General features: G+C 42.1%; 1 protein-coding gene across 1 annotated transcript in view; it reads left to right on the top strand.

Annotated features, from left to right (window-relative positions):
* The window catches only part of CSE1L (chromosome segregation 1 like), a 45681-nt gene extending 34249 nt beyond the window's left edge, over window positions 1-11432 (top strand). The window contains exons 17-25 of the mRNA XM_082362789.1: window positions 1216-1313; window positions 2609-2759; window positions 2898-3106; window positions 3533-3630; window positions 3733-3818; window positions 4261-4342; window positions 5638-5784; window positions 6697-6928; window positions 7148-11432. Of these exons, the coding sequence (XP_082218915.1) occupies window positions 1216-1313; window positions 2609-2759; window positions 2898-3106; window positions 3533-3630; window positions 3733-3818; window positions 4261-4342; window positions 5638-5784; window positions 6697-6928; window positions 7148-7237 (1193 nt within the window). The 3' untranslated portion in view covers window positions 7238-11432. The remainder of the gene's footprint in view (window positions 1-1215; window positions 1314-2608; window positions 2760-2897; window positions 3107-3532; window positions 3631-3732; window positions 3819-4260; window positions 4343-5637; window positions 5785-6696; window positions 6929-7147) is intronic.
* The last annotated feature ends 4939 nt before the right edge of the window (window positions 11433-16371 follow it).

Below are 16371 nucleotides of genomic sequence, written 5' to 3'. Positions count from 1 at the left end.
TGTGTCAGGACCCATAGGTGTGTCAGGACCTGTGTGTGTGTGTGTCAGGACCCATAGGTGTGTCAGGACCTGTGTGTGTGTGTGTCAGGACCCATAGGTGTGTCAGGACCTGTGTGTGTGTGTGTCAGGACCCATAGGTGTGTCAGGACCTGTGTGTGTGTGTGTCAGGACCCATAGGTGTGTGCGTCTATCTAGGTGTGTGTGTATGTATGTTTTCAGCACTGTATTTCTCCAGCAGTGATGTGTGAGTACTCTTGTTTAAGGTCCATTTCTGTGAGGTGGCTGACTGGTCCGTGGTCTTCATCGCTGTGCTCCTAGGGTTTGCAGGAGCGCCCAGTATGTAACAGCTTCCCAATAAATACTGTTGTGTGAATGAATGTGAGGATTCTGTGCCAGCCCAGAGGAGGGGCGCCGACCCATGCTGTGACCCTCCGCTTTCTCTAGCAAGTGGTATCTAAGCTGAGGTGCAGGTTAGGTAGCAGTTAGCTACTTGGAGGGTGAGTCTTCAGCATCACTGCAAAGTTTAGGAGGCAAGAAAGGGTAACTTTCTATCCTGTGTGCCTAGCATATAGTAGGTGCTCTACTTAGTTAACATCTATTCTGTTTGTGCAAAAATAGCCATCGTATATTTTTAGCTTAATAATGTATTTCTCTCCTATGCCCAATGTTTTTAGGTGTCTGTTAATGAGCAGTTAATTCTGTAATATGGGCCTTCCATAGCTTTATGTGTATTTTTGGATTTTTCTCAGGCTCCTAGTCTCTCTTCTGGGGGGAGATGGGCAAGTGGCCTTTTCTTTCAGCGTCTGGTAGGCTGTGATCATACTTCCAATAGGCTAGTGGTAAAATTTCATGCCACTGATTTCTAAGTAAAGGAGACTCAAAACAGGCCCCCTTCCACCTGCTGCTCCCCCATGTCCGTCCACTACTTCACCTGCCTCCTCCTTGTCTGCTTCTTTAGCCACTTCGTTATTTTTTATTGTCCCTTAAGCCTTCTGGAAATGACACTTCCCAGCTAAATTTTGTTGCCAATTGTTGGCCTAATTTTAAAAGGGAGGGAAATTTAGATTATTTTTAAATGTAGAGAGCTATCTGGGGGTTGTTTAAGAGTCTTAAGATTTTAGTTTATGAATCAGTGGACTTTTTTCTCCCCCTAATCACTGTTTTATTCTGAAGTTTAACTAAACTATTTGTTTTTGCTCTTTTTATATTTTACAGCTATCATGAGAAGTTTTTCCCTTCTACAAGAAGCCATAATCCCCTACATCCCTACTCTCATCACTCAGCTTACACAGAAGCTATTAGCTGTTAGTAAGGTAACAGAACCAGTTTTGAAAGTGCAGTTGCTTTTTAACCTAAATGCTTCAAACTGTTTGAGCCTCAGAACTCCCTGGCGTTCGGTCGGACAGGGAGAGCTCTGTGACTTCTTCCCGACCAGCAGTTAATGTGTGATTCTGAAAGTGGGGGTGACAGAGACGGGGTCTTGGCAGCACTCTCCCTTAAGTGTAAGCTCAGAGACTTTAAAACATTTTATTCTTGCTTTAAAAAGTAACGGGTTCATTGAAGAGAACTGAGAAAGTACAAACAATCTGAAATGATCTTAGATGGAAGAAGTAGGCTTTGCACCAAATGGACACAAAAGAAGCTATTCAGACTAATACAGAATGATGACTGAAGTCCTTGTGTGTGTTCTTCCTGACTCATTTCCCCAAAAATAAAATTCACTCTTTCTTTGATCAAAGATTTTAGATATTTTGATCCTTATTTAAATATTAATACCAAGTTTTAGAAAATTAAAAAAATCAGTTTAAGGCCAATAAAATTCCTTTGTAGACGCTTATTCTTAATTACTCTATGAAACGGAGATGAAGTCATAGGAAGTAATAGAGAGACTTTGAGAATAGTGATCCTATTTCCACCGAATTCTGGGTAAGGGCCTTGGGCCTACTTGGGTTTTGGGGAATTGAGAGAAAAGAGAAGTAGGACCTCTCCACTTTCACCTGCCCCTGTACATACACACTCAGCTTCTGAGTTCATCAGCTTCATATGGTCGCCTTCCAAGAAGGATTTTGTTTGAAAAAGAAAATTGAAAACCACTGATATGAAGGATTGTCATTGTGCAGATACAGACATACTGAGGTCCACAGAGGTTAAGGTTTGCCTGAGGTCCCACACACGGCTAGTGGCAGAGTCAGGCCTTTTATGTCCCTGCTCGTTTCTCCCACCGCTGTTCACAGTGACGGCTGTAGGAGAGCACACAGGTTTAAGAAAGCTCCTTGCAAGCACTGGGAGCTTGGGCTTGTGTAGTCACCTCCCCATGATTCTGAAGTATTTTTTCATAAGTAGACTTTTGCTCATTAAAAAAAAAAAAAAAAATCCGAACAGGTATTAGTATTACTTCATTTTCTGAATTTTAAAGTCACTGTAAAATTTTAACATATATGCAGACTTTTTAGTGTAATTTGTGGGGGGTTTTTTAATATTGATTTTTTTAAAAAAAAAATGGCATCTCTTTTAATGTGTTTTTAGTAAGGTTAAATGTGTTTTAGGTTATTTTTAATATAGTCAATTGGATTATTAGAGTCATAAGCTTTTTTTTTTTAAATTTCAGAACCCAAGCAAACCTCACTTTAATCACTATATGTTTGAAGCAATATGTTTATCCATAAGAATAACTTGCAAGGCTAACCCTGCTGCTGTTGTAAATTTTGAGGAGGCTTTGTTTCTGGTGTTTACTGAAATTTTACAAAATGATGTACAAGGTAAGTAAGTTATTTTCTTTGTAGTTGAATAAAATTATTCAAGTGATTATAAAATGCAGTCTGCCTAAGAGATATGTGCCTTTTGTGTCAGAGCATTAATTCTGAAGCTGACAGCTCTGTTTTTACTTTTATCAACAGAATTTATTCCATATGTCTTTCAAGTGATGTCTTTGCTTCTGGAAACACACAAAACTGACATCCCGTCTTCCTATATGGCCTTATTTCCTCATCTCCTTCAGCCAGTGCTTTGGGAAAGAACAGGAAATATTCCTGCTCTAGTGAGGCTTCTCCAAGCATTCTTAGAACGAGGTTCAAATACAATAGCAAGTGCTGCAGCTGATAAAATTGTGAGTCAGATTTTGATGTAACTGTAATTTTCTAAGGTAACTGAGAGAAACTAGGGATGGCAGATTCTTTTTAATTAAAAAAATTTTTTTAATTTCTTAAACTTAATAAAAAGGGAATTAGAAAATGTAACAGAATTAATTAGTAGAAAACATTAATGTATATTTTATTAGAACTAGGTATCCTTTAGTCATATTTATCTCTGGTAGAAACTAAAAGAATAAGAGCCAAATAGGTTAATTTCAGGAACTTAACTTTAAAGGCTTATTGTGGTGGGTTTTTTTTCCCTTTACACTTCAGAAGTAAGAAAAAGAGAAAGTGTTAGATTATTACAGCATGCACCCTTTTCCAAAATATATCACCTGTTTAACTTTTGGAACAATTAATCCTTGCTTCTTTAACTAATTATTTAATCTAATTTGTTGTAGCCTGGCTTATTAGGTGTCTTCCAGAAGCTGATTGCATCCAAAGCCAATGACCACCAAGGTTTTTATCTTCTAAATAGTATAATAGAGCACATGCCTCCGTGAGTATGAATATAACCTCATTGTACATTTACTTGAGGATTCTGTTAAGTACTCAGAAAAATGCTGAATTTATATTGTTGCTTTTTTATTCACTTCTTTAGTGAGTCAGTTGACCAATACAGGAAGCAGATCTTCATTCTGCTATTCCAAAGACTTCAGAATTCCAAAACAACAAAGTTTATCAAGAGTAAGTAAAAATCATTTGGGTGTTCCTACAGAAATAATGAAGGAAAGAGGCTAAAAACCCTTAGACTTTATAAGTACATATAAACCTTTTAACAGTTATAAATGTTATATATAAAATATTTTAAGATGCTTGTATTCTTCAAGCACTAAATCAGTTTCAATATATTGTGTTCCAGAGGTTTGTAAGTTTAAATATCAAAACATTTTTAATAGAAGTATCATAAAGAAATATAAATCAGAGACTGTATGTAAAGCTTTTTTATGACTGTACTATAAAGGCAGAGATTCTGTATGTTAAATTGTATTAAAAGGCCAGTATTGATGCCAAAGTTAGTCATTGGGTTTTAATGATTTGTGAATATTTCATTTGGCAGACTTTCACTAAATCACTTATTTAATGCAGTGAGTCCTCTGTATTGATACTCTGCACCTCCTTTCAACAGGTTTCTTAGTCTTTATTAATTTGTATTGCATAAAATACGGGGCGCTAGCACTACAAGAAATATTTGATGGTATACAACCAAAGTAAGTCTGTTTTCATTATTTATTATCCTGTTTTTAAAAGCAAAACATTTGACCTCTTAGTCTCTATTTTATAAATGACTTTATAGTTCTTCATGCACAGTGATAGTTATCTTTGTGGTTTCCAAAATATTCTTGGGGGCTTGGGTTGTAAAGAAGGAAATACCTGCAAACATTTTCCTAATTCCCGAAGGTCTCCCCCCGCCCCCTGCGCCATCCACCGGCATTCCCTACAGCCAGTGCTCTATGTTGTGTTAGACAGCTGGCGTTGTCTCCGGGAGCCTGCCTCTGTTAGGGCTAGCTGTGATTTTTCAAATGAAAATAGTTTGGATCAGTGAAGTTTTGCTTTTGGCTTAGTATATATGCTTAAGAATGTAGTTAGGCAGCATTTCCCATGTAGTAGGGAAAGGAAGGATGGAAAGGAATGATAGAGGACAACTCCTTGGAGAAAAACTTTCTGCATCTGTATTGTACCAAAAATAATTCCAGATTGACTGAAATGTAAAAAAATGAATTAACCTGAAAAGTACCAGAAAATATGCTTTTCGAGCTATAGGAAATCGTGAGGAAATCAGCAGTTTCATTCAGTGCTGGTGGCGCCTAAGTTGGTATGGTCTTTCTGTAGAGCAAAAAATCTGCACTTGTTATCTAGAGCATCAAAATGTCCATGCTCTTTGATATCTACTGTATCCACTTGAAAGAATTTAATATAATAAATTCTTAATAAAATAATGAGAGTATAAGTTGAGAATTTTACACCATTTAGAATTATAAAAAACTTTACTTCTAGGATGTTTGCAACAACAATCATAGGCCAAATCATTTTTTTAAAATACAGCCATTAACATTTACATACTTAAAGGTATGTAAGCATAGAAAGTTGGGAAGTTTATAATCCAAAAATGTTAAAACTAGTTAATGCTGGATGGTGGGGTGATGGTAATTCTTTTTTTCTTCTTGCTTATCTGTTTTCTGATTTCTAATTTTTCAAAGATTTCATGAGTAATTTGAAAAAACATGCAAGACCAAAAAAATGGCTATAAAGATTTTCCTTGAGCGTAGGCTTAAGGTAGTATTCACAAAAGATGATGGCAGTTGGTCACAGAATAGAGGTTTGATGTTTTTTGTTTTGTCATTTTTAGGTCTTCCATTCAGTTGACCAAAATTAACAGCCTTATTTTGTATTTTATTATATTCATAAGGAGTCACTGAGCATAAATAATGTAAGCATCTCACTGTTAAATTAGACTACCACTATAATGAAATATTGAATGCATTTATTTTGCATTGATTCATAGAATGTTTGGAATGGTTTTGGAAAAAATCATTATTCCTGAAATGCAGAAAGTATCTGGAAATGTAGAGAAAAAGATTTGTGCGGTTGGCATAACCAAATTACTAACAGAATGTCCCCCAATGATGGATACAGAGTATACCAAGCTATGGTAAGTACTCCATTCTAAAGTTTTTTGGAAATTACAGTTTCTTTCCCCTATGACTACAAAATTAACTAAGCTTATTCTCTTGGGAGCCAAGAGAATTTGGTTCTGACCTCAGCCTCCCCGCTAGCAACCATGAGATCCAAGACATGACTTGTGGGTTCTTCTGAGCCTACCTAGAAAGATCTTGTTTCCTGAATAACTTTTTTTTTTTTTTTTGGCTGTGCTGCACAGCATGTGAGATCCTAGTTTCCCCGACCAGGGATCAAACCCATGCCCCTGGCAGTGGAAGTGCAGAGTCTTAACCACTGGACCTCCAGGGAAGTCCCCTGATTAACTTTTTTTTGTGGGGGAATTCATGGACCCCTTTGAAAGGCCTGGTGAAAGTCCCTGGTTTAGGTGATCTCTAAGATTTTTATGACAGTCACTCGACTAAACCGGCCTAAGTCCTTAAGAGGAGAAACTGAATAGGCCAAGAGATTTATGTGCTTGTGCTTGATGTCTAGCTCGATGTGCAGACCTAGCTTTTCTTGACCTTTTGCCTCTCCCTTACTATGGTTTCACTCAGGTAGCCTTCCCATCAAGTGATGTGACAACTTGAAGCTTATTTCTTCTATCTAACTTAGAAGCATCGGATCGCCTTGGTTTGGCTTGGCACCATATGGCCTTCTAATTAGCCAGGCCTGGTTCATACAGCCAGCTTTGGCAGTTCTGGGGAAAGAGACATTGGGGTGCTATGGCCAAAAGAATTGAAGAATGGTTTCTGGTTAGGCATAAGCACTGTGTCATTCGTAATTTCAAAGGTCCCTTATTACTCTTGAGACTATGAGTCTACAGTTTTACGTCTCTGAGGAAGTTGCTCCTTATTGTTTAAACTTCAAAGTAGTTACTTCAGTCTTTTGTCATCTTCCAATCCAGGACTCCTTTATTACAGTCTCTGATTGGCCTATTTGAGTTACCTGAAGATACTACTATTCCTGATGAAGAACATTTTGTTGACATAGAAGATACACCAGGATACCAGACTGCCTTCTCACAGTTGGCATTCGCTGGGAAAAAAGAGCATGATCCTGTAGGTCAAATGGTGAACAACCCCAGAATTCACCTGGCACAGTCGCTTCACAAATTGTCTACTGCCTGTCCAGGAAGGGTAAGTGTCTTTGTTGTCAAAGAACTGTCATTCATCTTCCCATTTTTGAAGGCATGAAAGCAGTTGAGTTACTTGGGGATCCCTTAAACAATTATTGGTGATGGACTGCCCTTCTCAGAGCTGTGGCAGCTCCCCCGTAGAAGGGCGGGAGGGGCGGGGGTGTTGTGTTTGTATGTTGGGATCTCTAACAGCTGTATGTGTGCTGCCCATCTTCTGTAGGTTCCCTCAATGGTGAGCACCAGCCTCAACGCAGAAGCGCTCCAGTATCTCCAAGGATACCTTCAGGCGGCTAGTGTGACGCTGCTCTGAACTGTATTTTTCGAATTGGCTTAGTCCAGGATGGTTTCTGAGGACATCGTGGAGACATCTGAGCACAGCTGTGTTAAAGCAAGTGTTCCTTTTGAACTTGTCTATTAAATGTTGCTTTAAGCTGAACCTTGAGAAAATTAGGTGGTTTGTGTGATCACAAATATAAGTGGGTGACTTTTTCAGTTTGCAGCTACAAAGACAAGTTTTACTAGCTTAGTGTATGACATTGATTTGAGCATTTGCACAGTTTTGATAATTCTAAAATTTTGACAGACACTTAACTGTGGAGGTTTTTTTTCTGTTACTAAATTCTTTTGAGGCTGTTCGTATTTCTCTTGTCCTTTGTGTTTTTGTCTATTTCCTTAAGCTTTTATTGGAAATGTCAGTAAGCAAAGAAATCACTTGTGTAACTTGCCAAGAAATGCACATTTCATAGTTTTAAATCTGTAATCAGCAATAAAAAAAAAAAAAAAAAAAGAGCCCTAAAATATGTATCTAAGAACATCTTAAGGACAGGCTTTTGGTGCTGCTATTTTTGTAATGAAAAATTTAATTTTTCCTCTCCCGGACTCCATAAAATCCTAATTTCTAAATAACTCAAACTCAGGTTACTTAGTCTTTTTCACTAAGGGAAAGGGAACAATTACTGCAGGCTTGGGGCTCATCTGTTAGAACTTTCTAGCTAGACCAGTTCCTGGGCAGCAGCATGAACTTTAGGTAGATGGTTTCCTCTGTGAACTGGCAAAGAAATGCTCTGCCTGGCTTCACGAGGCTGTTGGGACTGCTTTAGACAGTGCAGGTGTTTGCTCTTTTTTTTTTTTTTTTTTTTTTTTTACAATGTCTGTCTTCTCTGAAGATCACAGGTTACAAGGAACTTTTCAAGCGGTGGCATCTTGGAACCTGCGGCCTAGGAGGAGCCTACAGGTGTCAGTCCATCTTGGCAAAGGCTGCCAGTCTGGCTGCTCCCTGCACTGGGCCCAGGGGTTCCATGGCCTTTATCTTTAGCAGGTAAAGAATCAGACTGTCGACATTCGGAGAGGCACAGTTTGTATGTGTGCTGGAACTGTCCACTTAGTGCAGTTAGACTGGAATCTCATTCTGCGCAGATTATGTGGATTTTTTTTTTTTCAAATCTCAGGCACCTGACTTGAATGCTTTATTTTCTTCACATGTTGGTTGTGTTGTGTTGCTTGAGAGATTTCCAGCTTAATCTAGTGTACCTGCACCAACCTAATAATTATTTTTGTTTTGACATAGTAATGGAAGTATTAAATCATATAATTACTACATGGCTTAAAAGCGGTCATTGGCAGGCAGATATTGAGATAGCATTGAGATCCATTTTTCAACTGTGAACATAATTTAATACAGGTGAAAAGTCTGAAATGGCAAACAAAATTGGTGATGGTTTATGTTTGGCGCTCAGATAAGCTCTTGAACTATCTACGTATTTGGCTCTGTGCTTGCTAAAGCTGTTGGTTAACAGTTAAGTAAATGCAGGGATAGTTACTGTTCTGGAGGACCCTTGTTTCAGCATCTTGATCAGTCTTGTTAAGTTCTGCATTTTTTCCTTCCTCAGTTAAAACAGTTGAACGGAAGATGGTTTCTCGTTGTAAGTGCACCTTTTTAAATAGTTTCTGAACAGGAAGGCTGGCACTTCTATACTTTTACTCTAGCATAATTCATGAATATTTTGTTAATGGTTTTTTAAAATGTTCTAAAGTGAGATTTCTTATTCCACCTAAGACAGTTTTTATATCTAGCTTGTAAAGATCTTAAGAGATGGCAGGCTGAAGCTGCTGTGGTGTGTTTTGCAAAGTCTCAGTGACTGTTCCTCAATGGTGGTGCCAATTCTTCGTGTGCAAGAGGAGCTGGGCTCATACTTTGGGACCAGGCCAACCTGGGTTTGAATTCCACCTCTGCCACTGACTGAGGCCTTGAACAAATGCCTTGACCGCTACGCTTTTATTTACTCTTATGAAAAATGAGGGTACTACTACTTAACTTCATGATAGTTTTAAGAATAAAACAACATAAAGTACTTAGTTTAATTAAGTTGGGGGGGGGGACCTGGTGGGGAGGAAGTGTTTGTTACAGAGCACTATAGAACACTGCCCTGTGTTACCAGCCTATGTAGCAGCCCTGGTAGGTGGGAAGACTCTGGAGGAGTCCTGGCCTAGGCAAGCCCTCACTCTCAGGACACTTTTAGACATGGGGCAAATGTCATTGCGAAGTTCCTCATGAGAGTCTTGTGTCGGATCCACTGACTCTCCCTGCTGTTTGATCGTATCTCCTCTTTTACGTGTATTTTCCTTGTGGAAAATACAGGAAAAGATTTGAAAATAAAAAATACTCCTACCTTGTTTAAGCATTCTGATTAATTTTCTTCTTTCCTGCCTCAGCAAAGTTTAGATTATTCGAATAATGTATTCTTTTTTAAAAAAATTTTATTTTTTTTGACTGCGTCGGGTCTTAGTTGCGGCATGCAGGATCTTCGTTGTGGCGTGCAGGTTTTCTCTTTTCTAGTTGTAGTGTGTGGCTCTGTAGTTTGCGGCAGGCTGGCTCTCTAGTTGAGGCGTGCAAGCTCAGTAGTTGTGGCGTGCAGGCTTAGTTGCCCCGGGGCATGTCGGATCTTAGTTCCCCCACCAGGGATCAAACCCGAGTCCCCAGCATTGGAAGGCAGATTCTTTACCACTGGACCACCAGGGAAGTCCCTGTAAATACAATTTTATATGCTTTTTTGAAAACCTTTTAACATTTAAAACACTTACTGGGCAAATATATTTTTCAGTGGTTATACATCGTTTATCATTTGGATAGATCACTGCCAAACTATACAATCATTGTTGGACATGTAGAGATTTTTTATTTTATAATTCTTGAGGTGGACATCCTATATATGCCAATCTTTGTCTACGTCTGTTTCCTGAAGGTGGAATTATTGGGCCAATTACCCTGTCGGAAAGGTTGTGCCGATTTCTGTAGCACATCCCTACCCACACTGGGCCTTACTTCGTTATTTCATTTATTTGCGGGGCATAATGAATGTGGCATTCAGTCAGACTATTAGCTGCGTGTGGTAAAAGTCTAATTAATTAGTAAATAGGGCTTGTATCTGAGCAACAAGTCTCTGCCCTCCCAGAGGCAACACCTTTCAGCTAGTACTGCCTATAATCTTTTAATTCTTTACCACTTAATTCTTCATCTTCTTGATACATCAATTGTAAGACCTCATAACTAACTCCCTGCTGTGACAAATCAGAACTTGGCTCACACTGCTACTTCCAGCCTACCTTTTACAGTTCTCTTCATCTTTAATAATAACCCTAACTATAGTCCCATCAACTGTGGCCCTCGTGTCAGGTCCTCTGTACTGACAACAGGACGTCTCCCATCCTCTACCTCTGCCTTCATTTTCACACTGTCACAGCAGATGGCTTTTTATCCTGTGCAGTAGTCCTTTTCTGTGCTTCATCCGTAGGCATCTTTTAAAAGGTGAAAACGGATAAACAGTATGTGAACTGTTACAATGGTGTGAATAGTATTCAGAGCTGGAGCTGGCAGTGTGTAGAGATTATATTTCTTCCTCTCAAGGTTTGACTTTTGCATCCATCAGAAGAGAATGTTCTTAGAGTCGAGGTCAAATGGATTGGTTTTTCCCCTCATACTCTGTCAGTTGCTCAGAGCAAACCATGCCCCATTTTATCTTGTGATACATTTGGATCCTGACTGGTCTTTTTTAGCTTTCTTCATTCTGAGTGTTACATGGGATCCCTTCCACTCTTCTCTGAGATGTTCTTTGTACAGCTCACTGGCTCTCGTGGGCCATGCAGCTTCTTTAGGTTGATTGCTAGGACTCCCAGCTGAGCCTCCCTCTTCCAGTGTTTCATGGAAACTTGAGAACCAGATGTGAGTCTTTGGTCTGAGAATGTGATAGGTCCAAATCCTTCTTCCTGAGAGGTGGAGGAAATTACCAGCTCGCACAGCTGGGTGGAACTGGTATTCAAACCCAGGCAGCATGGTGTCCGAAGCACAGGACTTGGCCAGTATGCCATGGCTTTGCAAAAGTTAGGAACAGGTAATCAGTTAATAAGGGCATGACTGTGAGGTAAACACTATGAAGAACCGCCATCATCCACCAACCTTTCTCTGGGGCTCCTGCATGACAGGTAATAAAGACTTTTTCAAAAGCTCACATGTGGTTGGAGAAGTCCGCTTTCTCCCTTATAAAGTGGATGATGTGAGAGAAGAACTTGACAACGTGGAAGAAAGAGCCACGGCAGACAGGTCAGGGGAAAGTTTCTCAGACCTGATGCAAAAGGAGGATGACCGGAGGAGTGGAAAGCAAAATGAGAGGTTTGTTTACCTTGCGTCAGAAAGATGGTCCATCTCCTTGGCAAGCAGTTAAGAGTCAATCCTCCTGAGTCTAGAGAGGGAAATGCTACTCTCAGGAAACTGGATTTCTCAGCAGACGTCGGCTGAGAAGACATCCTAAACTGTCTCCTCGTGGGTCCGTAGGGCGGTGGGGAGGAACCTAGCACCCACCAGGTCCTGCCACTCTCAGACAGAGCAGGGCTTAGCGTCCTAGGCAGGCCGTACAGTCCCACTCCTGAGAGCCAGAGGTGAGCTGGAGCCAGCCCCACACAGAGGGCTGCCTCTGTCGTGACTGTAGATCTCAGGCTGGAAGAAGTCTCTGCGATGGTGCCTGCAGAGAAACCTTCCCAAGGAGAAGCAGGGTGGCGGCAACGAACTAAGCCAACGGCTGCAGGTTGAGCATTCCAAACCCCCATCCTAACAGGCTGTTGAGGACACTGCCTTTAGTCCCCGGACAGACTGACTCTGGGCTGGGACAGCACAGTGCAGAGCCTAAAACAGGGAGGCCAAAGCTGCCCTCTGTTTAGCCAAAGGCAGCATTTCTCAACACGATTCGAAGGATTTGGGGGTGCCATCCAAAGGAACATGTATCATTTACAGTTGTATGTTTTGTATTAGACAAAAAATCACTAGCAACTTCATGGGTGTTACTGCTTGAGGACAGTTGTTCTCAAAGTACATCTACATCACCTGGGACTTTATTAGAAATGCGCATTCTTGACCCCAGACCTACGGCATCAGCACATCTGGGAAAGGGACCCAGCAGCCTTATAAAAGCCCTCCCACGAGCTGACGCTCATGCTCAAGCTGGTGAACAAGCCAAGAAAAACCGCATCAGTCAGAAAGACACACAGGCATGGCAGAAGCTGTGAACACTGTTCATGGCCTCAGAAGTCAGAAGCGATTGTACTGTAGACATAGGAAATTAACAAAGGGTGGCAGGCGGAAGACGGCTGTGGCAGCTTAGGGCCCAGAGGAGCCACAGCCTTCATGGGCCTCTTCCAGAACTCAACCACGCCCTCCAGCTGTAGCTGAGACAGACACGAACTCCTGTTCTCGTGGCATCTGTCTCCACACTTTGTCTGGGGAGAGACTTGGAAGTGGACTAGGGTCTGCAGCCCAGGGAGGAGAGCCCTGACGGCTGGGCAGGAGGCAGGGTGCCTGGGGAGGAGGAGGGCTCCGGACGCCTCCAGCAGGGAAGCAGGCCGATGCCTCTCCATCAGCCACCCCGCGCCGTGGGGCTCTAGAAACCACCCGGGAGCAAGCGGCTTCAGAGTCTGTCTCTGGGCTCCAAGAACAACAGAAGGTACTGACTTCTGCAGTGACCGTACTGCAGCCTCTGCGCAGCTGCTTACACGTCGGTATTCACCCGCCTACGTTACAGCATCCTGGCCCTTCGTGAGGTGATCTATTTACAGGCGCTCTTCACAGCACAGAAGCCTTATCCACACCCAGTCCACCGTCTACCAGGCTGCTCCTCGTTCGGGGCCTTGGGAAAATGTTACCTGGCCAAGGGGAACAATGACAAAGGTGGTCAAACCACCTTAGAAAGAGTTGGGCCAGGTCTGGGGCCGCTCAGACTTTGGGGATTCAGAGGACACACTGGTTGCCAACAAACACTCTAGGCCGTAACTCCCCACACACAGCCATACGACATGTCCAAAAGTCACGGTCCCTGGGCTTGGGAAGGTCTGAGCATCTCCAGTTTTCTTAGCTGGATTCAACCTGGTTTACACTGTTCTTGTCCATGAACCCAAGGAGCCAATCAGAGAGGAAAGTAAGCTATTAGGGTCCAGAGGAGCATTTTCAGATATGCGTTCTGAATCTACCAGGTGAGCATATGCTCAGCATACAGGATGGAGACACCAGGCAGACAGACCTGTCGGGAGGCGGCGATATTTGCACAGTAAAACAGAGGCCCAAAAGGGAATCTCAGGCCATTTCCTGGGGAAGGCTTTTGGCAGCTGGAGCCAATACACGATTAAAAAGGCAGGCAAGAACAGTCTGAGGGAGTGACACAGGATTCTGTTAGATCTCATTCCAAAGTGGCACCAACTGCCCACTACTGAATCCAGGCTCAGCAATGTCAGAGGTCAGAGAGAGACACCCCTATCACTGCTTCCACTGCAGCCTAAAGAAGTGAGGACAGCCACAGTGAGCTGAAGGCTGGATCCAGCTGGCTCTGTAGGAGGGCAGCAGGGGACGGGCATACCTGATCCTCTCTGGGCCCACCGAGCTCCAGATTGTCCAGCTTTACAATGGGTGGCACCACTGCATATGCACTGCAGACACAATCATGGAAGAAGTGCGTGTGAAAGGGGGTGGAAATAAATGATAGGATCTGTGGATAGAGGGCTTTTAGGGATAACTTAAAAATTTTTCAGTTTACTTTTAAAAGTCCTTTTTAAAATTACCACTACACAAAGACTGCTTTACAGTCTGTCATTGCAGGCCTACTTCCAACAAAGTAGGTTTTGATGAAAATATTTGTAAAAGAATGTACAAAGGAAATTACTTTTAAAATATTCAACAAGTTATTAAGCACATGTTAAGCAAAGCAGTACCAATTCCCCAAATTACGTATACTTTTTCCTAATAATTGGTATGCCAAGAAGTCTGATTAGAATATGGAGTTGTAAAAATTAATTTCCTATGTATATTCTATATATACATTGTATATATACATTAAACACACCACTGCAAGCACAGTGCCAAATACCAAGAAAACAGCTCTGCTGCTTTGATGACTAGAAACCACCCCCCCTCCAGTCTATGAGTTAGCCTTGCATCTTAACACACATCTCTTTAAAAGCCCATTTCAGAAAACTGGCTAACTCCTCCCTGCCAATCCAGCAATGCTTAAGTGCTCAACAATCCATTATTTATGGATTTAGAAATTTTAACTAAGTTTTTCTTGTCTGTTTTTAAGGGCACACAGATGTTTAAGCACTGAAACCAGAGACGGTAATGTCAGAAGTTTCTGAAGTTACGTTTCATACAAACAGACAGCTACACATCTCCATCCTCAGGTTTTATTTCCTGGTGGTCATATTCTACTGAGCTCCTATTAGCTTCTAGAGAGCAAGCAGCAGCATACTGCTTCTTGGGAATGGCCAGGTATCTTTTCCCATGGGTCACAAGAACCCCAGACTCTAACAGACCTTGGGACCCAGGCCAAGGTCTCCGTCACTGGGCATTCACCCTGCAAAGCTGTGCACATTAGCTCAGTGAACTGTGGAACAAAACCTAGATTCAGAAATGACACATTTTTAAGAGCTGCAGTTCACATTCCTCAGCTCAAGAAGGCCTTTAAAAACCATACAAACCAGAATAAAACCCTGCTATGGGGAAATCATCCTTACTCATTAATATCTCCCTGTGATAAGAGGAACTTAAGGAAATTGACTTAATGTCAGTGCACCTGTTGTGTGGTGACCGAATCCCAAGTCTGTCTTCCCCAAGGACAACAGGAGCTGCTCCACCTTTGCGGATCGATGCTCCTCAAATCCTAAGACCCGCTAGTCTTACCGTGGCTGACTCGCAGCTCTCATTTTTTCAGACCTGCCCCTCAGGTGCCGTGCTGTCTGCTTTTCTGCCTGTAGTCTGGAAACCAGGACTGCATATGGTCCCAAGGGCTAGTTTTGAGTCAAAAGTTCTTGCAACTCTTAGAGATCATGTTGGGATAAAACTTAGTGCAAACCCGATTCCCAGGCAGCTCTCAAAGCCTGTTGAGACAGAGATGCTGCAGGTGAGTGAGTCCTCAGCAGGCGATGACAGCTACAGGGCCTTCACAGAGGCAAGGCTAGTTTGAGAGTTTACAGTGTAAGAATAGTCAAGGACATCCCATCTGTACAGCTTTCCAAAGCAACCAGAAACACATCACCTTCAAAAAAACCTCCTGTCAAAGAAACCTGTAGATCCTTCCTAACAATACCCCAGATATTAAGAGGAAATTTCCCCTTCTTGGAGTGCTGTCAATGAGGGCCAACTGGACTGCCAATTAGAAGTCATGAATTACTTCTAAGACTGTACTGTCGAGCCCTTTCCATCTTCCCTTCACAGTGTGGAGGGTCGCCGATTGGACACACTGTGAGGCAAGGAGGCGAGAGCTGGGCAGAGGCAGCAAGATCACAGGGCAGGAGAGGAGGGAGTGGCTGGCAAGGCTGGGAGATTGGCTACAATCTCAATGCTGGAAAAGGTGCTAAAAACACAGCAGGGAAGGCTGTGAAGAACCCTGAGGTGCCAGAGGTATCAGGACCAACACATGGCTTTTAAATAGATACACAAATGGGCAGGTGTGTGTGTATACAGATACACTTCCTAGCTGTCCACTCAGAGGGCCCAGACACAACACACCCCTAGCAGCGAGGTCTCAGAGCACCCAGATCTTGGTTTCTAAACGTCATCTATCACTAAAGAGGATCCAGGCTTCTTGCAGAAATGCTGAATCCAGGATTGGAAAGGGAAAAATGCCTTTCCTTTCACTGCTTTTATCCCTGCCATGCCGAGTCCCCTTCTACCCTGTAGCATTTTTCCATAACCTGCTCACTTTCGGTGCTTCTTGCAGTCCAATCCACAGGCTGGTTTTATAGTGAACCACCTTTATGAGCATATTCTAAAATTAAAAAATAGAAAACCACCAGCCCACTCCTCAGCCAGACTAGAATGCAACACCTCACCTTTACTCCTCCGAGCGCGAGCCCGCCTGAGGGAAGTGACCAGGAAGCCTCTCTCCTCCTCTCGGTCATTTCTTCGGGTGA

This window comes from Balaenoptera borealis, assembly GCF_965194805.1.
Source record: "Balaenoptera borealis genome assembly, chromosome: 16".
In the NCBI taxonomy this organism is placed as follows: domain Eukaryota; kingdom Metazoa; phylum Chordata; class Mammalia; order Artiodactyla; family Balaenopteridae; genus Balaenoptera; species Balaenoptera borealis.
Note: the sequence above shows the minus strand (reverse complement) of the source record. Positions and strands in the feature narration are given on the sequence as shown.